The sequence below is a fragment of the Phragmites australis genome, chromosome 1 (assembly GCF_958298935.1).
Source record: "Phragmites australis chromosome 1, lpPhrAust1.1, whole genome shotgun sequence".
Classification (NCBI taxonomy): Eukaryota; Viridiplantae; Streptophyta; class Magnoliopsida; order Poales; family Poaceae; genus Phragmites; species Phragmites australis.
The window spans coordinates 15,164,073-15,190,784 of record NC_084921.1 but is presented as its reverse complement, the minus strand read 5'-3'; the positions used below and the strand labels follow the sequence as shown (position 1 = coordinate 15,190,784).

At 44.8% G+C, this 26,712-nt stretch overlaps 1 protein-coding gene and 1 long non-coding RNA gene across 2 annotated transcripts; both read right to left on the bottom strand.

The window, feature by feature from the left end:
- Positions 1–366: 366 nt before the first annotated feature.
- Positions 367–1,681, bottom strand: LOC133910976 (uncharacterized). The gene is made up of 2 exons (XR_009908570.1): positions 1,325–1,681; positions 367–1,237 (listed from the first exon to the last, which is right to left on the bottom strand). It is a non-coding gene; the product is annotated as an uncharacterized LOC133910976 (long non-coding RNA).
- Positions 1,682–4,060: 2,379 nt separating this feature from the next.
- On the bottom strand, positions 4,061–7,934 carry LOC133910965 (myb-related protein P-like). Its single transcript, XM_062353207.1, has 3 exons — positions 7,643–7,934; positions 7,426–7,555; positions 4,061–4,924 (listed from the first exon to the last, which is right to left on the bottom strand). The coding sequence occupies exons 1-3, from the start codon at positions 7,773–7,775 to the stop codon at positions 4,273–4,275; spliced, it is 915 nt and encodes a 304-aa protein (XP_062209191.1). The 5' UTR covers positions 7,776–7,934; the 3' UTR covers positions 4,061–4,272.
- Positions 7,935–26,712: the final 18,778 nt, after the last annotated feature.

The window sequence follows — 26,712 nt, the reverse complement described above, 5'->3', positions numbered from 1 at the left end:
TGGTGATATATTGATGTTTTGATGATGCTGTCCGACAGAATTGCTATCTCTTGATCTGAATCATCGAAACTTGATCCTTTGTTAGCCAGTTGTTATATATAATCGCTCTTAGAGCATCTTCAACCCACTCTCTAAATTTACCTCCCTATTTTCTCTATATAGGGAATTCTCTATCCTAATTCCCTCTCTATTTCTCAACTTGCTCCAACCCACTCTCTAAAACTCTTTATTCTCCACTCACCTATATTTTATTAATATCTTATAACTACTAAATAGTTCTAACTGTTTTATACTCGATTGGTTCTTACTGAATTGAACACAAACTCGCATTCAGAAGCAGGCAACAGAACCTAGCGATGCACATAATTGAGATGAAGTAACCAATACTTCGTGTTCAACGTCATTGGAAAATCAAATGTGTAACAGAATGCGCTCTCAGCTCGAAGATTTAAGCCCAAACATCAATCCAGAACATATTATCTCTTCAATCCTCAGCTTTGCTAATAATACCAAAGAACACTTTCAGCTGACAGAGTTCTAACTTTGACAGATACAACTACATTCTCACTCCCTTTCTTTGTTTCCCCCAGTGCAGCCTAAACAACAAAAAGAACACAAAATCAATTCAGATAAAGCTCGTAAGAATTATGCACCCCCAAATAAGCACAAAACCAAGAAAGAGAGCAGTATTCTCAATCTACAAATGCTTTCCTTGTTTCTCCTCCAGGGCCTTCACCTTGCTTGTCTGATTACTTCTTTCCTTCTTGGAACAAAAATATGTCACCGGTAAAAACTTGCTCTGGGATAGTAGAGCCAAAACAATCTAACTGGAGAATGGATGTAAGCCTAATCTCAGAGTTCTAGTGGGATCCATACCAAAAGGTTCAAGAAACAAATTTCCCAAATAAATCTCAGATGGGAATGCATCAATAGAACCCACAAAAGTTAGGAACAAATACGTTGCTAACTCACGAGCTGAACCATTTAAATGGTTTAGTAATTATTAGATAAGATAGAAAGAAATTGCATCAAACCGGCATGTCCTTCAAGAAACATCCAGCTGCAAACCCATTTCCCCCAATCTTCATTGATCGAAAACTTGGATTTTCTTTTCCTACCACCGAAGGGGAAAAAGTGCTTGAGATAGATTGGCAGTGATCTTAGATTGAGATTGAGACACCAGGGAGACCCACAGATCAAGAAGCCATAGCCAAAGGTTGGTGCTGTTGAGGGAAAGCTGGAAGATTCTTGAATGAGCAGGTGGTGGTAATAGACTAGTAAACTATGGAGTCTGGCCTCCTGGGTGCTTGAGCTCCAACAGTACCTGTTTACAGCAGCAGGACTCGTTGGCGAGCTCGCGGAAGGTGAGGGGACCACCAGATTGTAGGTGCACGAGGCGTCGAGTGCGGGAAGCAGCCTGGGCAGGCACCGCGCGGCCGCGTGCAGGATCGTGTCCACCACGGTAAGCACCGGGAATACGCCGCCACCTCAAGATCTGGCGCGGCGGCGGGGCGGGGGGCAAAACGCGGCACAAGCTGTGAAGGGGAAATGACGCGAGGGAGATTTCACGGGAGAGGGGAGGCCGGCGGTTGTGGATGGCGAGCGCTATCCTCCTTCCTGGATGTGGCGAGCGAGGAGGAGGCGATAGCGAGCCCTCATTTTTGGCGAGCGTGATGATGAGCCCCAGCTGGAGATGGTTTTTGCTACTGTATCGCCGCTATATTTGGCTATAGCGAGCACGACGAAGAGTCGGCTGAAGATGCTCTTAGACATGATCACTAGTTCTCAAAATCGAACATACACATCATTAATAGAAGCATAAACACATTATCGAAGCCGGATGATGTCATTAAATGTTTGATGTTAGCTCGGGGTAGATGGGGATATGGTGCAACCAGCGATGTGATGCACTCGTAGTGGATGTAGTGGACCTCAGCATGAGGTAGAGATCGTCGTGTGTGTCGTGGATGAAGTGGCGGTGATCTTCACCACATTAACATCACCTTTAAGGATCGATTAGGGTATTAGGATGTGGGAGAGGCGGCTAATTTTCATGAGTTCATCTGTTGTTCACATCAGACTTCTTCTCATTTGGTTTTATGGTGCTGCACGAGGTGGGATCAGAATAAAATATTGGTTGGTGCCCCCGATTGTGGCATTTGTGTGGAGTCCGACCTCACCTTATCTCTCGGTCTATTAGGATTAGATGGTCAAGATCAATCCAACACCAGTTGCTCTGTATTTATTTGTTAGATTGCTGATTTTTTAGCCTCTTATATCGCTTTTGATAAGGTATTTGCTAATTCGTCTTTTATGACACTTTCTGTTAAGTTCTTTTTTTTTCAGATAGTCTCTTTATTGTAAGTCAAAGAGGATGCCATATGGTTGATTGACCAGCATGCATGCTTCGTAGGTGTTTTATTCTACTACTACGTAGAATAGAAATATCAATTCCAATAATTCAGATTTTTTACTATAACTGATGAATAACTAGACTTACTTACATGAAGCTATTCAGAAGAGGGGCTCGTGATCCCAAGTGGTTCCTTGGGCCAGCCCCCAGGCGGGCGACCCGAGTGCAACCCCGTGCCTACCCCCAGGCCCCTCGATTGAGGGTGTGGGAAAAAAAAAACCTCCCCTAATGAAAAAAAAATGAATCTATTCATAATATATCGTAAATTTTCTAATTTGTATTGATTGTTCTTAGAAAAAATTCTATTCTTTTAAAGCATTTTTCTAAGCAAATGTTCCTTTGAATGTACTTGCCACTTGAACTGTTTCTATTCTTGGATATTACTGCAGTCTAAAGGTTCTAAGACACTTCAACAAACTGCAAAAAATAGAATAAAATTTTTACTTGCCACTGCAATTTTACAAAATCCCTTATATATGTCAGTGACACGACGGATGACATATAGAGGATAAGGAAAATTTACGGAGATGCCAAATAAGGAATTCTCTCTCGAAGAAATTACGAGGTGTACGAGGAAAATAACAAATGTGATTAAGATCTGTGGTGGTGTTTGAAGAAAAAATAACGAAGGCAAGAACAAAAGAAACTCTCTCGCTAAACCATGTTTAAGAAAACAACAAAATTTCACCGGTAAGGAAATCATGCTACTAAGGTATACGGTGCCTGAGAAGAATCAAGCTTACGCTGTAATTGCAAATTGTGCTTGATTCTGACATTTGGTTTAGACCCAAGAAGGGGGAGAAAAGCAAGGACGAGCAATGCTGCAGCCTTCCCCATCGACACGCGCTGCTTCACACGACCGTTGCAACCCCCGCCCATTTCGAAACTTGAACGGCCGCGCGCTCGGGAACCGCACCGCAGCAGGTACGGCGCCAAGAAGAAGTGCGCCGGGGAGTGGCCGGTGGCCGGTCAGGGGAGGAGAGTCTTCGGTGAGGCCAACGTTGGCGAGGGCTGCGGCCCCGCCCCTCCGTCTGGAGCTCCACCAAGAACAGCTGCAACGCGGCTGGGACCGAGGGGATCAAAGCGAGTGAGGTGGCGGTTGCAGACGGTGGGAGCAGAGGCAGCAGGGCAACGGCGACGGCGACAATGATGACCGCGACCGCAACTGAGGATGAATCTGCCGTTGGTCAGAAGAGGAGGAAGGGAAGACAGAGAACCAGCACACTCTGCTACTCTAGGTACTAAACAACTGCACTGATTACTGATTACTAGAGACTAGTGAACTACTGAACTCGACTGTACTGAACTAGATTTTGTGTTGTGTGGTTTAACTGATGCTGCAGGTTTAATTGAGAATTATCAGTTGGGAGACCAGTATATTGTGTGAGATGAACTGATTGTACGTCCGCATACACAGAGTGCTGAGCTGATGCTAGATTTGTGACTAGCTGAAATGCTTGGGTCGCAGGAATTTCACTGTAATGTTCCATACAGGGCCTTTATCGTCGCGGCCGTTGTCTTTGTTGGCTTCGTTTTTCAAATGTGTTATGGGTTTATCCTGCTGAAAGTTAGGTCTGGAATCCAAGTGAAATCGCCTTTGCCTGCAAAATTTCACAAGCATACTTCATCACTGTGTTCCATGGATCATGTATGTGAATGCTCAACATAAGGAGCAATTCCACCACGTGTTTTTTTTCACATTTTCCTGCATTTTCACCATTCATCAGGCCAGACCAACAGACAAAAAAGTCACTGAGGCACTCTCCTATCTCACTCATCACCAAACACATCCAACTCTACTGCATCAAAAGTTAAAAAGCATCACAAACGCCAGGCTAAAGATAACACAGAGTCACCTCCTACATATTGTCCAGGAAGAAGAGGTCTGACATCACCTCTTCCTGCTGCACTTCATCCGGGACCACCATGTCATCGATGTCCCACGTCAGCGAGTCCCACATGTCATCGCTGACTGAGATGTCCAGCCCCATCAGGTCCCAGTCCATGGCCCTGCCACCCAGTTCTTGGACCCCATCCCCACCAGGCCCAGTCTCACTGCCCATGCATGGCCCGTATGGGCCCACCTCCATCTTTGGGCTTCCCGGGCCTAGAAGCGCACTCACCATCTCTTCACTCAGGTCCAGTGGGCCCTCCTCGAGCCCATCAGACGTCACACCACTGGCACTGGCTTGTGCTTGCTCTTCACTCTGGGCAGTGCAGGCCTGGGAGCTCGGCCTTGAGACGACGTTCATGGCCGCCTCCTGACCCTTCTCCATGCGCTGCTGCTCATCCGCTCCTGCGGCCTTTTCTTTCTCCTTCCCTCCCTTGGCCGCCGCCCTACGGCCCGCCCGGCCGCCGCGCCGCTTGCCGCCGCCGGGCAGCTTGCTGAGGTCGACGTTGACGACGACGCCGTCGCGGAAGTCGCTCGCCCTCCTGCTGAGGTGCGAGTTCCAGTAGTTCTTGATCTCGTTGTCCGTCCGGCCCGGCAAGTGACCGGCGATGAGGGACCACCTGAGCCAGAACAACAAAGGAAGAAAAAGCCACAGACAATTAACCGCGCTGTGCTGTACTACAAAGAACAGGAGATACACAAGACAAGAGCTGCAGGGCATGGCTGTCCATGACCTCGAGCTCCAGGCGGCAGGCGCATGTGGCAATCAATATGCGTGCTGGAGATCCAACAACCGTATTTCCACTTTGCAGTGATTTAGTATGCCTGCATGGATTCAGCTCGATCGAACGCGACATTGATGAAAGCCTCGTCTGCAGCGTACAGCAGCGATGCTACGGGTATTTATTCTTGTTTCGGTCACGACATTCACTATTTGCCAAGTCTCATAAGTTGTACATGGTCCGTGCCAGTACACGTTGAGCTCAGTGATGCAATAACAAACAGAGTACGAGTCTTCAGAAAAAGAAGAAAGAAAAAAGAGTTCCCATCTTATATTCGTTGAGACAGAGCAGTGATAGTTAAAAACTCCTTTATAAAGTGAACCAGAACAGTACTCATAGTTTACTTCCTCTTCTAGCTAATTAATTTGTTCCTTATCTTCTTGAGACTAGTGCTATAATTTTTTTCCATCTCGCAAGTAGATAATGCATGGCCTAAGTATATACACTGACTGCATCACTCTTCTGAGACATGCATATATGTGGTGGGAACAATTGTATGCATGACGATGACTCGAGCAAAGTAAAATTCTGCTGATCTCCTGTAACTAGAAGGGGACAATTAAGTTTTATACTGCACAGTATAATCTTGGTGAGACGTACTTGCTAGCAATGTCTGCCGACAAGTCTTGTGCAATGTGATCAGGCGATTCCCCGGGTCAGGAAACGTACATCTCACACGTGAGGAACGTGAGATTCCAGGCTCCTCCAAACACGTAGTGCGCCGCAGCACGAGCTGAGCGTGTACGTGATCAGCACGCGTGCAGTTGGATTATTGTGCGTGCGCCGCCTCAGTCCAAATGCTCCAACAGTGCACGTGTACCATCAACCATGCATGAGCTTGTGAATTCAACAGCCTCTGTGGTAAAAATGGCTCTCGGGATGAAAACAAGAAGCACACAAATCGATGCATCCTCAGTGAAGTAGATTATTCAGTGCAGTGTTTGAAAGAGGAAGATTGCTCCCGTAAATCTTTAGGATCTGGATCAAGTTTTGGTGTGACACCAGGCAGGTTAATTTTCGTTTCCCGGCAACCACCGTCAGTCATCCCCAATCTTTCTTCAGTAAATCAACCCGTATGTTGCTGAAGCCAAGGGACCCTGTGGCGCCACATCGACTGCCCAACGACGACAGATAGAGCATGCATAGCATACGGATCCCTGTCAGCGGGGTCCCAAGTTTCAATGCCTGACGCCGACGCTGCTACGGCTCATTAGCAGCACTGTACATGTCATCTTTAAATTCTCTCCCTCCATGCTGATTAAGATTGGGAGAGGCTCTGCCGCCGGCCGCTGTTACGCAACAGTCGCCGGCGAAGGATTTAGCCACGTCCAGGAGAGAGAAAAATGGGCGTGTACAGTTGCGTGGATAACGGTTGCTTTCCCTCTTCTCCGTGTCCATTTTTTGTTTTAGCACGAGACCAACGAGGGAGGATAGAAAAATATAAGTCGCCACGATGCAAAGCGACAAAGGAGAGCTGGAAAGGAGGAGGGAGAAGAAAGATGGAAGCCACTTCACCTCGCTCCCATGCCAAGGTGACAATTGGTTTTACTTGACCAGGAAAGCATGGGCTGGGAGAAAACTGAACTAAGACTCTAAAAGTCACAAGAATCAGTGGTTATAAAGAGCAGGTGCTTTCTCCCTTAATGAAAAAGAATGTGTTTTAACAATGTTTCTGGTAAACAACCCAGCGAAATGGTGTGTGAGAAGACTAAATAAAAGTTTCAAACTTTCTTTCTTCTTTCGTTCTGTTTCCTTCTCTTCTTGGAGGAAAATAAAGTACTAGTGCATAAAGCTTCTTCCATTTTGGAGAATGGCATAGAGCTGGTTGGCACAAACTGTGCTTCCATTTAACTTTATTGAAGCTAAATAAGCAAAATTTGTGGCATAATTGCATGATTACGGGGGGCATATTCACCTGGCTCTACTTTTTACCTTTTGTGAAAATTGCAGTCTTGCATCAAAAAAGATGCCAAAGTCACAGTAACTGAGAATTCGATGCTAAACCCGAACTCTGGGTTATTGATTAGATCAAAATACTTCAATATTATCCTAAATAAGATGAGAATTTTGTGTGCATTGATTCTGCAATCTCATCTGTTAACTTTCATCGCTACGTGTAAATGTACAATGTAATTTGAACGACCGCCATATGGAGGTGCCAAAACAGACATATGGAGGTGCCATGGAAAGCAAAGGTTTTTTTTTTATGCAACAACTCTGAAGCCGTGCAACAGATTTATATTACCAAAGTTGTTCAAATGCAGGAATCAAACACAAGAGTCTGCACACAAATTAATCCAAGCAGTTGGGGGGAGGTGAGCTGAATGTCTGATGGGTACCTGTTGCCAAGCGTGGCATGGAGCTTGATGATCATCTCCTCCTCCTCCTCCGAGATGTTCCCCCTCTTGAGATCCGCCCTCAGGTAGTTGATCCATCGCAGCCTGCAGCTCTTCCCACACCGCAGCAACCCTGCAGCAAGATTTTTTTTCATTGAACACACAAAAGATTGCAACTTTTCAAGGATTCTTTCTCTTCTCTGTATCTGTTCTTCCGCACCAGCATTCTTGGGCAGTGATCTCCATGAGCCTTCCCCATGCTCTTTGATGTACCTCGCCAGGATCTCGTCCTCCTCCTTCGCCCACCTCCCCTTCTTCAGACCCACCTTCTCACAGCACGGCGCTCTCCCCATTTTGTGTTTTGAGAGAGAATAGCGAGACGAAGAGAGAGATAGAGAGAGATCGCCACTGCAGCTGCAGGAAATGAGGCTTCTTGTGAGACTTGCCTCTGCTCTGGGCTGTGGAGTGTGGGCTGAATGGGTCTGAAAAAGGTGGAGCTTGGGGTTGTGTTGGGGGTCCCTGGATAAATATACACACGACACCCTAGGGGAGGAGGAGATGGGTGCGGGATGCCCTCATCGCTAAAAAAAAAAGAGGATTCGTTTGGGACGTTTAGCTGGGGGCACGTAACAACAAAAGTGTGGGCACAGTTCTCCGACCAGGTAACGCACGGTCCTGGGCCTGACACGTGGAACGTCTGGGAAACTGGATGGGCCCTCGTCCTTACGTGCACCCCAGGGGCTCCACCGCTCCACGAGAGACACGCTGGTAATCAAGGGGATTTTAGTATGATGCACCTTTGTTTTTTTGAAGCGTTGCTGTCTGTTAGTGTGGAAATTCTTCGACCACTTCTATTTAGTGCCGTTTCGAAATATAATTTATCGTGATTTGGATAGGTATAGCATGACACTGTTGCATGATTTTTTTGATCTGCTGACTTAGACCCCGACGCATTTGAAAGTCTAATTATAGCAAAATTATAATTCATTTGAACTTGAACTAGGAAACACAAAAATTTGCATAAGTCCAACCTCAAGAGACAGACAAAACAATGATGAATAACGTGGAGGAGATATTGGATGGCTCAAAAATGTTAACATACATGTGAGCCCTTGCAGCTAGTGCACGTGCAACAAGAGCTGATCTGCCTCACTAGAACGACTTTGAAGAATTATTTTGGACGTTACTAAGTGAGTACACCTAGGTCCTCAACTGTAGCATTTTGCTCTGCTTCGCTTTGTGAGGAAAAATGAAGTAAACATGATATATAGCTCAACTAGAAAATCAAAAACAAACCACACGCCCTCACCCCTAACCTATACATGAAACAGAAGAATCAGATCTTTCAGTGTGTAGATGCATGTGTTGTTTCTGTCACTTTTTTTAGACGTACCATACTGTGCCAATGTTTTAGACGTACCATTTGTGTCACATTGACATAGTATGGCAATCATCTTTTTTTTTTTTTTTTTTTTTGAGGACTCGACCAGTTTAATTCTGCCAGAAGAGCTAGAATTGCAATCTAGACCTCGCTTTTCTCTTTTGCTTCAAAAAGCTGGACAGCTTTTCACATGATGGATGTCATCCAAAACTGAATATACACTACCACCTTTTTATGCTGTTGTTTTTACGATTTGGACGAAGAAAGCTAAACGTAGCAGGGCCAGGAGCAGGGAACAAGATCGAGCCTAAGCATATTACCAGTATATTCTTTCACAAAAAGAAAAACCAATGTCGTCAGCCAAAAGTCTATTTGAATCTATTAGTTGTAATTAAATTTTCCTAAGGATCCACCAAAATCAACGACATGATAGATGTTTATTTTTTTGGATTTTCTAGTGTTTCTTTCCTTTTAGCACGTCTCTGTAAGGCTCCTAGATGAGCCTCATTAAGTAGATATAAGACAAATTTTACTCTGGACACTCTTTAGGTATGGTCTTTGCTCTCGGACACACCTTTTTTTTTAAATGGAGGTTATTTGCTACAACACACGTCAATTATTAAAACTAGTTAAGTGCTCGTTGTTGTAATGAAAATATAAATATTGAACATAGTAATCTCAATTATAAACTCAATGTATAAAGATATTGATGCATTATGAGAGCGTCATCGAATGAATATATCGGGAATGATATCGTAATTTGATTTAAAATCATATTCAAAAATTAAGAGGAGATTATCTACTATTTTTTCTATTTTTTATTTATTTTTATTAATAAAATATATTATATATCTATAACGGGTAAAAAATATGGAGGCTAGATAAATAGAGTGGATAATAAAAACGAGTAAATTATTTGAATTTTTATTAGAGGGAAGGGAAACCTAAGAATAGAGGTGATGTATGATCTCATTTTGTTTTATATAGTAGAGATATATCGTTGATTAGGACATAAGAATATTTCAGAATGCCTTTATGACCAGCTTCTCCCTTCGTATCTTTATTTTTCTTCTTCCTAATCCTTTTATTGCTCACAGAGGAACGCGCCATCGTGTTCATTGCGTCGGTGGCTGGCCTTGGTACTCGGTGACCCGTCGTCAGTCCTTACACACCGGCGGCCGGGCTTCTGGTCCGCTGCCACCGCCCATGCGCGTCCCTCACTCCCTCCCCTTTTCACTCCGACTCAACCTCGTTGCCGAAAAGATGAGCAGCAGTCGCTCATGCCCCATGCCTCCTCGCTACCAGATTTGGGCCCAGGAGCGAGCTGTCGCGGCCACCGTCCTCGCTGTTCTCTTTGTCCTCATCGTCGAGGACCGCCACGGCGGCGAATCTAGCGACGCCACGGACTCCGGTGGTGATGGCCTCACGCTCGCCACCCGTTTGCTCAAATTCCTTGGCGCTCGTGCTGCCTCCCCGTGACCTCGTCCTCGGGGCCGCGCTGATGGATTTCTTCGTGCGGTGCAGGAAGTTCGTCTCCCGCATCCGGCAGATCGCCCAGCTGACCAGCCGGCATGGAACGCGTTGTTGTCTGCCTAGTGCCTACGCGCGTCGGACGAGAGAGGTGGCGTGCGCAGACTCAGGATGCGATGTTCTTGAGCTTGGTGTTCTCAAGCATGGTGATTGGATGCCTATGTTGTTAAGCACCGACTCGCCGTTAACTGCTTCGTGGCCACCGCGTTCGTGGAGATGTTCGTCAGGTGCGAGGGGCTGGACCTGGGCGAGCAGGTGTTTGCCGGCCGGCGTTGCGGACAGTGACACTCACTGCTACGATGCGATGCTCCATGACTGTGCGTGTGCCCATGCTGGATTAGTCGATGACAAATTTTGGTGAGGACGAGCGATTGGAAGGAGGAAAGGAGCAACAGGTAGAAGAAGGATTGCGAGTGGGCTGATGGCAAAACATACATTTCATCCCCCATGCTCTCTCCGGCACACGTTGTAGTAAATAATCAATACATATTTTAATGTCTAGTAGCAAAGATAAAGAGACTCGTGTCCAGGAGAAAAGACCATATCTGAATTAGGGATAGCAATTCCATCCGATTACTTATTTACCTATGGATAAATATCTTAATAGGATCAAATATGAGTTGCATTTGATACCTGCTCATACGTTTGTGGGCGAAAAATACTACTCAATGGGTAAATGGGTAGGGTATAAATAAGGCATAGCTATAGCCGCAAAAGCCGTTTACCCGTATAACTTACCTAAATGTGGTCCAGTTCTCGTGAGTTGTGACCTATCCTGTCTGTCTTCCAGATCCAATCTCTTCCGTTCCCATAGTCTCGCTTCTAGCCGTGCAACCTCGAGCCCTAACCCTTCGCTCCTTGTAAGGATGGCAATCAGGTATGATGGGTACAGATAGTGCCTACTCATACCAATACCTGTCAATTTTTATCCGCCCGCGGGTATACCCGCGAACCCCACAGGCAAAAATCGGGGACCAAACATGTCACCCACAGGTATACCCATTTACCCATCGGCTGGGCGGTGACAGCTCGGCTTAGGGCTGGGCGGGGTGGCGTTGGCGGGTCAGCGGAGCGGGGGGGGGGGGGGGGGCTAGGCAGCGATGGCATGGGATGGGGCGGGCGGTGATGGTGTGACGCGGGACGAGGTTGGACGGTGATGGGACGAGGAAGATCTAGGCGGCAGCAGCGCGGGACGGGGTGGGCGACGACGGCGCGACGCATGGCGGGTAGCGATGGCACGACTCGGGGTAGGGCGGGGTGAGGCTAGGTGGTGGCCGTGAGGGACAAGGCTAGCTGTGACGGTGTGGGTTGGGGCGGGGAGGTGTAGGGCGGGGACGGGAAGGGCAGGGAGCGAAGGGTCAGGGGCTCGGGGTGGCGTGGCTAGAAGTGAGGCTGTGGGAAGGGGTGTGATTGGATCTAGAAGACATACATGATGGGCCATGACTCACGAGGAGAATTGGACCCACATGTCAGGTAAGTTATACGGGTAAACGGGTTTCGTTGGTATAGGTATGCCTTATCTATATTCATACCCGTTTACCTGTCATGTAGTATTTTTCACTCACGAACGTACCCGTGGGTACTTGACCATGTTAGGATATTTACCTGCATGTAAACGAGTAATCAGGTGGAATTGCTATCCCTAGCTCCCTACCCCTCTCCACCACGATCCATGCTGTCACCGCCCCTCCCAGCTCAAAGTCATGCTGCCGCTGCTAGCCTCGCCCCTCACAGCCACCACCCAACCTCACCTCGCCTCACCCTAAGCCGTGTTGTCGCCACCCGCCCTGCATCGTGCCGTTGCCTCCCATCCCGTCTTGCGTCGCCGCTGCTAGCCTCTCCCAATGCCACCATCGGCCCGCCTGCGCCACCCTGCTTAGCCCTGAGCCGAGCCACCACCGCCCAACCGACGGGTAAATAGGTATTCCAGCGGGCAATGAGTACCTACAGGTGACGAGTTTAGTCCCTGATTTTTACCTACGGGTGTTCACTGGTACTATCAGTACCTATCCTACCTGGTTTCCATTCGAATAAAAAAAAATTCTAAATATAAAGATGCCAGTAGGCTCCAGCTGTCCTGTGATCTCTGCCGCTGCATGCATGCGTTGCACGTGCCTAATTTTCCACTGATTTTTGCTACGTTCCTGACATCTTCCAGTATTTTCACCAAGTTGGACGCATGCTTAGCTGGCAAAAAAAATGTTTGAGAGGGTCGGATAATTCTTTAGTGCACATTCTCTCGCACGCTCTCCCGAGATCATGGTTTTAAATCCAAGAAAATACACGCGAAGAATCCACACAAATAACTCTTCCAACATAAAATTGACGATAATCGAGCTTTGGTCTTCAGTGGCGGGCCCGTACCAATAGGGTGTGCAGCTACACAGTACCCTAAAAACCAGGGCTCCCATTTTAGCACAGGTTACTTCCTGTTTGGCGTAGATCAGTGTAGCTTCTACACGCTCGGGATGATATCGGGTTGCCGATCTTCAGATTTGTTCAGACATTTGCAAGAATGATAGATGCATCCATCCTAATTCCATTCATGCAAGATGTGCATGGGTCATGGGTTGTTAGTGACGTAGGGCTCATGTCAATGGATCGGGGAGTGATAATGCACTGACTTGAATGACTCAACCCTATTAAACAAGTTTTATTATGTAGATCTATTGTCCATAAAATTAGTGTCTCAATAAAAAAAGTCTTCTTTAGATACTCAATGATACCCTATCGCATAGATGTACATATGCAGCAAACTTCTAAAAGATATTCATGACAATCGTCTCAATTTATTTTTGTTGTGTGATAATTGTCCAATAATTCAAAAGGCTTGTGTAGATTTAGAACGTAATCACTTTTTCCTCGGTTGTCACCAACTTTGTTTAATCACTTTTTCTTCATTAATATCACACATAAAATGACGTAAAAGAGTGATTATGGTTGTAAGTTTTTTGGATTATTATGCCTCGAGATTGATGAAATACTAAATATACATGGAAGAAATTTTTGTCAAATATTTTCTTACCCATGATGTCTAATTTTGAATTTCGCACTGAGCATCTAATTTCTCAGATAAGGCTCTGTTGAGTGGAGGCTTGGCTGCATACACATTGATCAAATGAAATCGATCAACATCCATGAGTCCAATCAAGTACTTCGCCATTCGGCAAGCTTGCAAGCCCCCAACCATAGATGTCTGTAACCTGATGCTAGCGGTGAGGGAAGCTGTTCACCATGTCGTGGCGCGAGAGGGGTGGATAAACATGATCTAGATCGAATTCTATCTACGAATTTTTAACCGTTCTTCCTTACAAGGAAACTTTTGGGTGCAGACATCTAGCGTTGACAAAATGGTACGATGTAAAACTTTAATGATGTTTCAAATATGACCAAATAGGATGGAGCTACATTGTGCTTAATTCTACAAGGGTTTTTTTTTTCGTGGTGGGCTCTTTATATGTAATTCCGCTTATCATTTATCAAAAAAGAGCCAAAAAAAGAGAAACATGAAGGGGGCATGAAGCAAAAGCTTATGGTGAAGTACGTTACACGAGTGCACAAAATGCACACATTTTGGGTCCAACTCATCAATCGAGCTCGATCGAGAGATAGCGGTCCAGAGAAGATCACAAATATTACGAATTTAATTCTCGTGTTAATGCCCGATCGCTACGTGGAGACTCACTGTCCCCCAACTCTCTTGATAATGACATATCACTACCACAAAATTATTGAAAGTAAATGATATGTCACATACGGTTTTATAGTTGTCATAGACTAAATATTTTCAGACGGTTAGTAAGACAGATATATCTATAATAAGTTAGACGTCTATATGTGATTAAACTCACATATGGTTTTTATAAATCCGTTTGTTTTTATCGTACAGTCATATACAACTTTTAGAAAAACCCATCTGTGGTATAGCCACAGACAGCTTCTTGTAAGATCTGTCTGTGTCTAATTAGTAGACACAAATAAATTTTTTAAATACCCATCTGTATTTAAAGACCCACAAACATTTTCAAATTTAATCGCTCATTTGGCTTCCAACACACACGTACCGCTCGTCTCTCAACGCTCTTTTGGCTTCACATACACAAGCCATCCTCTCTTCTCAATATAAAGCGACGAGGAGTGTTCTTCTTCCTCACTTCTATATCCAAGTGTTTCACCGTATTGAGAAGCAAGGAGTGTTCTATGTCTTCACTCGCCATTCGCGTCGGAGAAGCGAGATCTCGCCGAGTGTAGCGAACATGACCCTCTTAATTAGGACATGTAATATGATTTTGGTGATTAATGATATTATAGTCAATATGGCTAACATGTTTGTCAAGTATATACTTTATTAGGTCTCATGGATGTATTACATGAAGAAGTCACCGCAACCGAGAAAGATTAATTGAATTGGAGAAGTCATAGGAAAATTGTTAACGATGGATGGCCCGACGATCAGCAAGGTGTACAACCGGAGTGTTTCTGACAGAGAAGGAGAAAATTGAAGAACACATCAGATGGTCTGATCCTCAGCACAGTGTACACGACGAAGTGTTTCTGACAAAGAAGAGGAAAGTTGAAAAAACACGCTGAATGGTCCAACGCTCAGCACTGAGTACACGTCAGAGCATTTCCAGAGGAAGGAGTAGATGAAGCTATATGCCGGATGGTCCAACACTATGAGATATACACGCCGGATAGTTACGTCGGAGTGTTTTTTGCAGAGAAGGTTTCAGTGGCTCGGTTGGTTAAAGTGTACATACCTAATGGTCCCACGATAAAGATGGTGAACACGTGCGGAACATCCGGTGTTCACAGTGGGTTTGAGTGGATATCCAATGGCTAGTTTTTGAATGATGTACACGCTATATGGTCCGATGAGTACAATCCATCTACACCGAATCATCCGGTGCATACAGAAAAGTTGAGCCGTTGAAGCAACGGCCAGTCCGCGGGATTGAGGCAATAAATACTCTTTCACTCAGTCATTTGAAGGTGTGGCTCACCAGGCAAAGCTCATAGACATTTGTGAAGACATCCAAGCCACCAAAGTGTTAAAAATGATCATCCAAGGCAATTAGCACATAGATTAGTGAGTGATTAGTGCTATTATGCCTAGAGAAAAGTGTTGCTAGGTGTTACTGCCTAAAGAGTGGATCAAAGAGTGATCCTACCATGTACCAAGTGGTACGCTGACTTTTTGGAATCTTGGTGACTTGCCAGCACCTTGGGTTTTGGTGGCTCAAGCTTGTTGACCCTCTGATTTGGTGTGGAGTAGCGGCAAGAAGCTTGTACGGGGATGAGGAGACTCTTGTCTTGGTGACTCAAGCTCCAAAGTGAAGACGACGGCAAGTGACCGGAAGAGTGGTTAGTGGCGAGACCTTGCCTTGGTGGCTTAGTGGCTCATCTGGCTTGATGCATTGCCTTGGTGACTTGGTGACTCAAGAGCCGTGACCGGAAGAGTCTTGGCAATCGGGAGCATATCTTTGGTGGAGCTCCAATGTGAACTAGAGGTGGTATTTGTCACGTCCCAAAATGCTAATCACATGATTAAGCATTCATAATCATTATGATATTATGTGTATGCGTATTTGTTTGATAATTTGAGTTTAAACATGTTTTAAAAGTACTTGGTGGTAGTTTAGAGCCCTTTAGAAAAACCCTAAATGAAGAAGAATAGAATAGGGGAATAGAATCAAGTTTTCAGCACAAGATCGCTCTCGCGATCTGACCGGGATTCTTCGCAGTTTGACCGCCAGAGGGTAGCCAAGTAGGCTTGCCACATGGGCTTCCCGCGTCTGTCCGACCCATCCGTAGTCTGATCGTCACAGCGCAGAGGCTCCACTTAAGGAAATCAGTCAACTCTCTTCACTCACTTTCTCTCACACTCTCACTCTCACTCACTCCTTCACCCACCCCAAGAGAGAGGGAGAGACCACCTCGACGTCCATGACGGTCGGAGATCGACAGAGGGGACTTCCTTGAGCTCATCCCCTTCACCCTCGTTGTCGGTGAAGTTTCCACTCGAGTTCATGCACCTCAATCCCTACAATACCCCGAAGCTCGATCTCCAAATCGGATCTTCCCCGGAGTGAACCCCTCTAATAGAAAGCTTTCCTACACTAAGGTGAGGCACCCCCTACCAATTCTCCATCATTCCCAAGCTCGAGTCGATCCTCATATCATTTATACCCAAGCTTAACCCTAGCCTAGGGCTTATTCATAGGGTATTTTGAGTTTAGCTCGGTGAATATTATCAAAGTCACTTTAGAAGCACTCCACTAGTCCCATAGAGAATTTTGGTACACTTCATGATCAAAGATTTTGCCGAAGCCTTCGTTGACGGCCTCGCAAAATGGCGCCGACAGGGGTCTCGCAGTCAAACCGCCACTAGGGCTGGTCTAACCGCCACACAGCAGTTTGACCGCCAACATACCATCAGTCTGATCGCCAGGCGCCAAAACCTTCTACAGGCCGACGATTAGACCACCACCTCCACGTCAGTCTGATCACTAGCCATGCAAGGCTGTGTGTACTTAGGTTACCTTGTCTGAGTTTTTAAACTTTAGAACCCTAATCATTTGGTGGTTTTTTTGCAAATATTTTTGAAATAGGACGCTCTATTAATTATCAAGCATGCATCATATGCACACTTTTCCGTTGTTTGATTATGTTTGCAACGCATTCTTGATTTGTTTAGAGAGTGTTACGCCGACAGTCCAAGCAAGTTAAGGCGCCGCCGAGCTACTTGAGTTCTGTGAGTGTTGCACCGGGAGTATCAAGCAATCGTCAAAGCAGCAAGGCAAACATCTAAGCATACTCAACCTACTGCTTTGGATCTCGTATTGTATAACTTGATAAATTATGGTTTGTATATGTTTGCCTGAGTAGTGGGTCCATTATCGAGTTTTAGTGGGTAGAATCTATGTTGATGAATTGTATTACCTCTACCTTGAGTTGTTGATTATCCATATCCTTGTAGCCTTGATAACATTGTTGATGTCTAACTTAAGAGTTATTCGAAATGCTTAGCAATGCATAGGTCCCTAGTAGAAGTCGAGCAATGGTGCAATCATTATTCGCAAGCTTGGGGTTTACTTGTTGTTTACAAACACAATGACAATGATGTGAGTTGTATGAGGTGTGAGAATGAGGCGAGATATGGGCGTTGTTAGGGGTATCTTATGTACCAGAGGAGTTCCTCGGTGTAGTTTGGGAGAGGAACCTAGATGCCATAGACCGCTTGTATTGTTTAATCACCGTCCGTTGTTGCAGTTGGCTCTAACACTTTCCGTACTAACCACATGTTGATCTAATGGTAAGATAAGCTGAATACCTCTGTAGCTGTAATCATTTGGGTTTGCACATCGACGGTGTGAGCAGGCGGGTTTGTAGAGACACTTGTGGTTGCTCCAGGAGTTAACCTAAGTGGGCTCCGTACCGAGCGATGTCTGATTCAAATGATTAGGGCTAACTAGGAAAGGTTGGTACGAGCACCCCCTTGAGTGGTCCCGTGTGATCACTCATGCTGTATGGTCCTTGATGGTTCGTTTATAGTTATGTTCATGATATGGTTCCATTTACGTTTATATGCAAGTTAATGGTTACAGAGTAGAACGGGATATGTGGTTAAGTTTAGGTGCTCACACATAGGTTTTAAGGTTGCTTACGTATGTGAATTTACTTAACTTTGTGGCCTACTCCTTGCTAATGGCTCAATGCATCATCCTTAGAGTCAGGCTATTGTATATACCCATTATGGATTAAGTCTTGCGAGTACCTTCGTACTCATGCTGCTCTTTTAGGTTCTACCGGTGAGGATGAGCTCGTGTTTGACTACTTCATGTCCGCCGATGTAGGTAGTGGGAATGAGTAGTGCAAACTACTCGTGGGGCGAGGCTTTTGGGTGTAGCCTAAGGGCATATGGTTTCACCTAACTTTTGTTGGTTCATAGATGTTAAACTTCCACTACGTAGTTTATAGTTTTGGTTAGGAGGTGAACTATTCTTTATCCTCCTAACTTCCTTTTTATTGTAAATTATGTAAATAGTTAAATACTTAAGTACTTGTAATATAATTTAATTACTAGCCCTTTCTTAAGCTTTGTTGTGAGGCTATATGTTGGAAAAGCATGTGTTCCGATCTTTGGCACAAAACACGTGGTGGGACTACCGGGATGGTATTTTGGTTAATCATCATGGTCATGATTTAACAAATGATCGTCCTGATGATTAATTAAAATACTATTTGGACGGTTTCTCACAGCATTCATATCATCGATACCACGGGATAAAAATCTCTTGTGCCAAGTTTGCTCTCTCTACCTTACTTACTTTTCTGCACTTACATACTTACAATTTACCTTCCTAGATAAGTTGCAATCCCTTTTGAACGGTAAAGTAGACACACTAGATAAACCAAGAGCACATTTTGATAGAAATTGATAAAGGTTTATCTTGTGAAGTTTGTAAAGCCGAACAGTTTTAAGTGTCATAATTCACCCCCTCTTAGGACGTCACCAATCCTTACACCGGGGGTCGAATCCCTTCCACTATACCGAGGTGAGTATCATGTGGTTCCTTTCACTGCACCGAGGTTTTCATTATTTCGCTTTGTGCAAGTGATGGTAAGACATTGTTTCAGTCGTAAATCTGCAAATAGTGCAATTCACGACAATCAGGAGGTTGCGGGATGGGATTGTCCCTATGGTGCCTTCGACGAAGCAGATGCTTGGCGTCGACTTCAACCCGGTGAAGTTCGTCTTTCTTTGCTATGTGGAATCCCACTATTGACGGTTCTACCGGATGGAAATTTCTCCATTGCTATTCGTCAGAATGGAGACATTTTCATCAACTGCAAAACAGGCTTGAATGTCCATTTCTTGCTGAACCATGGGTTTGGCAGCAACACATCCTAGTTTTGGCTAATGCATGAGATTGTCAAGGTGCAGTCATATCTGGATGACTGTGAGATACTAATTGAAGATGATTCTTGCGTTGACATTGTGCTGAAACACATGAGACCCTTTCGCTATTGGTTTTTGCAACAAATTTTTAGCTTCTCAGCACATCAAAATCCAGAAAAGCTCATCTAAACCAGCTTCTCATCTTTTAGTTTATTTCCTCAGAAGCTAGCTTTTTAGCTTTCCAGAAGCCAGCCAATAGCTAGGCTGTTTGGTTCGACTTCTGGCTTCTGAGAAGCATAAGCTACTAGAAGTCAAACTAAACACAACTTAAGATGATGTCTATCATCTCATCTTTTTGAAAGACGGCATCGATCACCCCAAGTTTATCGATCACTTTTCGTCTGTTTGGAAAACAATGTCACCATGATGTCAATCATTTCATTCTTTTGGAATATGACGTCAGTCGACTAATAATGATGTATAGCTAGCTAGGTTTATGTGTTCTGAATAATGTGTGATGTTCTTAACCCTCGTGGTATGTAAATACTTGTGTTTTTATTTTTTGAACAATATATGATCGATGTTCTGAACAATGTGTCAATGTGTTTAATTTATAAATCATAAAGTATGTATCTGTGTGACTATTTCCTTGTATAAGCAAATTTGCTACCTGTTGCGCAGCTAGAAAGCAAATTTGCTTCTAGTGAGGAAAGAGAGACACAAATGATTTTTTTATAAAAATTCGTTTATGCCAATTAACATAGATGGGTTTTAAAAAACTCGTCTGTGACCACTAAAACGGTTATATAGAAACTTTGTCTATGTGTAAGTGTATTGTAGACAGTTCTGTAAATGTTTGTAACAAGATCGATATCATAGATATTTTTACAGAAACAGAACATATAATCATTTGTGATAGGATTTAAAATTCGTCTATAATACCCTTTTATGAGACAGTGTATGCTTCTTTGCCCCTGATCTCAGTAAGGATTTTAAGCTTGGTTTGTTATTCTGAGACGCCCTCTAGTTTAATCCCCTATATGTACATCGTGTAGTGTACTTAATTTCCCTTCGAGATAACTGCTTATTTTTGTGATTTTGCGACGTCAGGTAAGATTCGTATACACGTGCTCCATCCAGCATGGAACATGTGGTTTGCAAACAAACATAATGTTTCTTGTGCATCACGAGATTCCATTGATCGAGTACAGATAGTTAAAAAGAACAACTGGGGAGAGGATACGACTGGAGAGGACTACGGAACAAGATCTATCTTCACAGGGATTGCACCCTTATGATATCATCTCTGCAGATCTAGCGGCATCTTTGCAAATTTCAAATCCGACTAGTACTAAAAAAATCCATTTTTCTAAGCAACCATTTGATCATCCTTGAATCCTTGATCGATGCCCCCTGCTTTGATGCGTGGCCTAATCACCCATACGAGTCTATGCATGGCTCTATCTTCTCTCTGATCATGTTACACGGTGTTAATTTGGACCAGAACGCATGTGGAAAAGCCCTACATTTTTGGAGAAAATACATTTAGGCCACATAGAAAATGCCCAGAATATGTACTGTTCGCAGCTCGCTTGCTCATGGACTCATGTGGACATGATCATATAGGTGCACCATCGATCTTTAGTTCTCAGCCTCTCCGGTCCAACTCGATCCAGGGGGTATATGTGATACATCGATGGATGGGATGGATGGATCTTGACAACGTGATGCATGCACATATGGTTTCTCGTTCACGCCTGCCATGCGTTGCGCTGTTATCTGTGGGGATGCCACTGTGACACGTTCTCTCTGTCTCTCTCATGGTTTAAAATATATGCGCGCGCGATGGTGAGAGTACGTAGATGGGTGCTGGTGAATCGATCAACCTGGAGTGTTAACAGCCACAACGAAACATGTACACATTTCCTGATCGATCGGCTTCATGCATGGCGTGATTTTGGACAAATATAATCGACACTATTTGTGACCTGTCAAACGTAACGCCATGACTGTCAAGTCGGCAGCCAGTACATTTCTTCTTCAAGCGAATTCCAGAATGACGTACAGAGTTGATGATATTCTGATTGTCTTGACATAGCGCTTTTATTAGCTCTTACCGGAATGAACCTCTTCGATCGCTCCAGCAGCCCACTTGTGGGAGCCCGAAATTCACGCACAAGGAATCGACGTGCCACCAACATTAACATTGTCTAGGATACGAGTACAAGTGCCCTTAATTTGGTGGTAGGAGGAGCATTATGCTGAACCCGTCAGGACTGTTTTGAAAAATGGAACGGTAAAGTTTTCTAGTGACGCCTAGGGATACAAGTCTTTTTTTAATAGATCTACCCAAAACTTACTTAATTGAACTAAAATGCACTATAATATAAATAAACTAAAGTACAGACTCAGATCAGCCATGGAATATCCACACTACTACATAACCCATCATATATAATGGCTCATCAGTATCAGTTCATCTAAAACCATCACTAATGCATCATCAATGTTGATTCTTACCAAACTAGCATTATTAGTGTATCACTGCCGGTTTTTAATAATCATCGCTATCGATTTATAATAAAAATCGATAGTGATAGTATTACTACTGATTTTTATTAGGAACTGACAGTGAAGCGAAGGGTCGGACCCAAAATTTGGCCTTCAATTCATTTATTTTTGTGCACAGCTCACATCCAACAACCCTTATCTAATCCCCTCCCTCTCCAAGCTCGGTAGCTCATCTCTCTCTCTCTCTCTCTCTCTCTCTCTCTCTCTCTCTAAACCAACCCACCCCATCGCCCCTCCTCTCTAGGCACGGTCACCGCCCTCCCCACCCCGCCGCTCCTCCTATCTAGGCACGGTCGCCACCCTCCCCACCCAACCACCCCTCCTCTCTAGGCAAGGCTGCCGCCCTCCCCACCCCGCCGCCCCTCCTGATCTTCTGCCCCACTGGCCTCCTCCCCCACCGACCTCGCGAGATCCACGGCGGAGGGTCCAAGGGCGGTAGGTCCAAGGGAGCTAGTCAAGGGTGGTAGGTCCAAGGGAGTCGGCCGAGGGTGGTAGGTCCAAGTGCAGCTACCCCAAGGATGGCATGTCCGAGGGCGCGGAGCGCGGCAGGACTAAGGGCCAACTATCCATGGCTTGTCGTCTGTGTTCGTAGTTATGTCAAGAAGGACGGCAACAACACGCTCCTTCTGTTGTGTGCTGTGGTGGTGGCCTTCTTATCGTCGTGTTTTCTTATGCAGGGTAGATCTGGCGCAGCAGCTGGCAAGTCCGAGGGCACGGAGATTGGCGGGATCAAAGGCCGACTCACCGTGGCTCGTCTTCCATGCTCGTGGTCAACATCAAGAAGGACGACGGAAACACACTCCTTCTGATGTGTGCTGTGGTGGCAGCCTTCGTACTGCCATGTTTTCTTGTGAAGGGTCAAGCTAGCGTGATAGTGACAGCGGTGACGGAGCATGCTGGCGGTGGTGGCAACCGAGCCGGCTCGTTTCTCTTTTTTTTTTCTCCCAAGAACACCTATCATTGTCGGTTCTAGACCCAGCAGTGATAGGTACCGATCATTAGTGTCGAATAAAGATTGTCAGTTCCAAAACTGGTAGTGATAGGATTTTAGAACTGGCATTGATCATCCTTTTTTTGTGGTAGTGCCACTTGCATCCTACTGACGCAAGAGTAGAAGACGTAGTATAGTGCTCCACCTTGTCCACGTTGTGGTACATTGGAAAGTGTTTGGATTGAAGAGAAACTCACTAGCTAGGTGCCAAGTTGATACTTAGTTTAACAGGATGGTGAGGCGACGCCATCGCACGCTTGCGCCGATGGCTCGACCGATGATATCGCCTGAGAGTGGGTCAAGTGTAGTGGAGGTGGATCGATTACGAGGGGAGATCGGCCCAACACTGGTGAAATCAAGGAGTTTGTTTAGTCCAGAACCAATTGAAGGGAAGTTCTGTGCTTGCAGTGGTCTTTTGGCACACCGGAGCTAGTGAAGGAGGCTAAGGCGGTGTGTTTCATAGTTGATGACCTATAGGTGGCGGAGGCCGATCTCTCCACGCCATCACTGTCTAAGGTAAGTACTTCATCTGTGGTTGCATGTCTGAGAAAGAAGGGCTCATTGGTGGGTACGGTTGTGGATGCCATTGTTCAGCAATGAATTCAAGGTCACTCATGGTGTGATCCTTTACCGCCACCAAGGGTCTCTCCACCATGCACGTTCAGTGATGCTTTGGCAGGTGCGACTGGGCTAGAGGGTAGGTGGAAGACATTCTTTCCAAATGGAACTACAATTGGAAGTAGCATATCGTCATCTTCAGCGCGACGATGGTGACCAATGTCCGATCCGGTGATTTCGGAGATCACGTTGATTCTCTGGAAGATCTATTGAATTTGAATTATCGAGCAAACTTGCGGGCTAAATAATGCCTCACGAAACACATTTTTAATCTACAGCCTTACATCCCTTTTTGGCCCACAAAGGGTCTCATTGCTCTTTTCTCCAATACTGGGGCACATCAAAGAAACCCTAGGGTGCCATCATCTGTGCTGAATCCTCTCAGATCATGAATATACACCAACATGGTGAGGGCAGGCATGGAGAGCGGAGGCAGGAATCAGAGAGTGCATCACGGTGCTGGGCCGTTCCGTGGCATGGTGTGTGGAGCAGGTGCCTGCCAAGGGAGTTTTGTCAGCCGTGTAGGGCTCCATCGCGCCAATCAGGTCTTCCATCCTGGTTATGCTGGTCGGGGTTATTACGACGGCTATCAAGGAGGTTGCTACGCTTACAATGTCTGGGGTGGTGGTTGTTTCCCTCATCACCATCGCAGTCGCTTTGGAGGACGGGCCAGTAATGAACGTCAAAGCTTCTATAATGGACATCACATGCCTCAGGTTTCGGCTGGAGGAATGCGGTTTGGAGGTGGGGAAATGGTACCACCTCAGACTGGCTTAAATGCTGGTGTCATGGCACTGGTTCCAGGTGCTACTCCACTCCTTGGTGCAAGTAGGGCTTCATCTGCAACAGCTCCTGCCAGACAGGGAAGTGGTGTCGCGCCGGCCTTCACTCCTCAGGAGGCTGGTTCTCTACTAGCTACTAAAAATGCAGGTGTTCCCTCTTATATGCTTTCAAAGGGACCATCAGCGGCGAACAATGTTGAGCATTCGCAGGCTCAGGATCAATTGCCGATGATGGTTGATATCTCGGAATCCTCTAAGCAAGGTGCAGCAAAAGACGATACCAGAAAATCTAAACCTTATTGTTTCCGCTACTTTACAAAGGGCCATACTCAAGAGGAATGTTCTACAATATTATTTTGTAATATCTATGAGAGTGAGGATCATGTAACCCATAGATGCCCTCTCTTGAAAGTAGTACAGCCGGTAGCTGTCACATATGGTTACGCAATGGAAGGCTTAGGGTTCTATTACATCCCTCACATGTCAAGCCAGAAAACCAAGAATGATTCCGAAGAAGTTTTGTGAGAGTGATTGAGGGTTCTTTGATCATGGCTAATGTCACAGTGGAACTCCAAAGGTTGATTCCTGACATATGGAAGTGGGTGGTGGAAGAAAATGAACCAAATACTTTTAGAACCATATTTCCATCCAAGGCAAAATTGAAACACATGGTGGAATGGGGTGTACTCCAAACTAAATCACAGAATGCTAAGATGGTGATCGAAGAGCAGGTTGCAAGCGAGGAGGTCAAGTATATTATGCCTAAGGTGTGGGTGCAGTTCCGTGGATTGACCAAGGAGCTAAGGGATTTTCTTACCATTTGGGTAGTGGGCTCCCTTTTGGGATTTACTCAAATGGTGGATATAAAATTTACTAGGAGGCATGATGTTGTCCACATGCAAGTTTATGTTCTTGATCCAAGTTTGATTCTAGAGTATATTGATGTGGTCATTAGTGATTATCTCTGTGAGATGCAATTTAGGGTGGAGCCAAAGGACAATGATGCAAATCCGGTGCCTATGAATCTAGATAATGCAGAGGATAATGATGGGAATGGAGAAATGGGTGATGATACCTAGATCGAGAACAAGAAATCTATTGATGATGCTTTTGGCGAAAACTCACATAGAAATGGCGCACAGCAAAATGTCACTAAGCAACACTCTGAACCTGTGCTTGCAAAAGGAATACCCACTGTTGCTGCAGTGGAGGCGGTTCCAGGAGCTCCTCTGGAAGCCTCTCTTGGTCTAGTTGGACTAGAAGCTCTAGCAGCGATACCAAAGGCTTCGTGGAGGGGGTGCGCAGGAGCAAGCGACGGGCCAACACAGTAGATCAAGACTCGGTGGATCGGGCTTCAAAGTTGAAGTCAGGACACAGTATGGAGGAACCCATTGCACCAGCTAAGACTAACAATTCAATTTTATCTTCTTCAGATGATTATATTGCTTCCAATATACATAGTGTTGGGATTCTTTTGGGTAGCAACGATAATTGCATTGAGTAGTCTATTGTTAGCATTAAAAATTCAGATATTGCATCTTAATCATGTTCAAGGATTTGATAAGTTAACGGAGATCTTAGATAAGGAAGAGAAAGAAATTTAGAAAGATGAGGAATTAGATCACCTCGTGTTGTGTCATTTATGTGGCGATATAACAAAGGAGGTAATTGAAACGGGTATCGATCATTTGTGTGATCGAAAGGACCCGGTTAAGTCCACGGTAATCACTCTAAAAACAATGGAATCACTCTTAAAAAAACAAAGGGGTCCAAATAGGTTGTAGTTCCAAGACATCTAAACATCACTCTCGATAAAAAGGGGTCTTCTGGAGTAGCAATAGATTTAAAGATCCAAAAAAGCATAAATATATCTTAGATCTATCAGAGGAGCAAAGATTGGACTTCATAGCAATATCAGAAATGGGAAGGGACAATTTTTCCCAAGGTTTCCTCAATCATTTGTGTGGGGGTAAGGAATTTATGTCGCATAGACCTAGATACTTATGACATAGGAGGCATTGCAGAAGGAAGTACTATGTTAAATTTTAATTGTGTAACAAGTCAAATGGTTACAAATGGGCTCTTGTTATAGTTTATGGTTCGGCTCAAGCTGATTTTAAGGATCTTTTCTTATCGGAGTTAGTTCAAATGTGTACACAGGAAACCTATCCCATTCTAATAGGGGTGATTTCAATATTTTGAGAAGTCCGCATGAAAAGAATAATGATAATTTTGAACAGAGCTGGCTTTTCCTGTTTAATGCCATTATTAGTGGTCCAGATTTAAGAGAATTACAGTTATCAGGGAGGCAATACATTTGGGCTAATGCAACGGTTGTACCAACTTAAGAGAAATTGGACAGAATACTCATGATCACAGAATGGGAGCAGAAATTTTCGCTCTCAATTGTTCAAGCTCTAACAAGAAAAATATCTGATCATACTCCTTCACTTTTAAACATAGGAGATGCATCAATAGGAAATAATCAACCTATGTAAATTTGAACTAGGCTAGT

Excerpts from the sequence above, each read along its gene's own strand:
- LOC133910965 (XM_062353207.1), bottom strand. The coding sequence starts at position 7,775 with ATGGGGAGAGCGCCGTGCTGTGAGAAGGTGGGTCTGAAGAAGGGGAGG. Across the intron at positions 7,556-7,642 it reads ATCACTGCCCAAGAATGCTG|GGTTGCTGCGGTGTGGGAAG; the intron begins GTGCGGAAGAAC and ends ATCTTGCTGCAG. Across the intron at positions 4,925-7,425 it reads CATGCCACGCTTGGCAACAG|GTGGTCCCTCATCGCCGGTC; the intron begins GTACCCATCAGA and ends GTTCTGGCTCAG.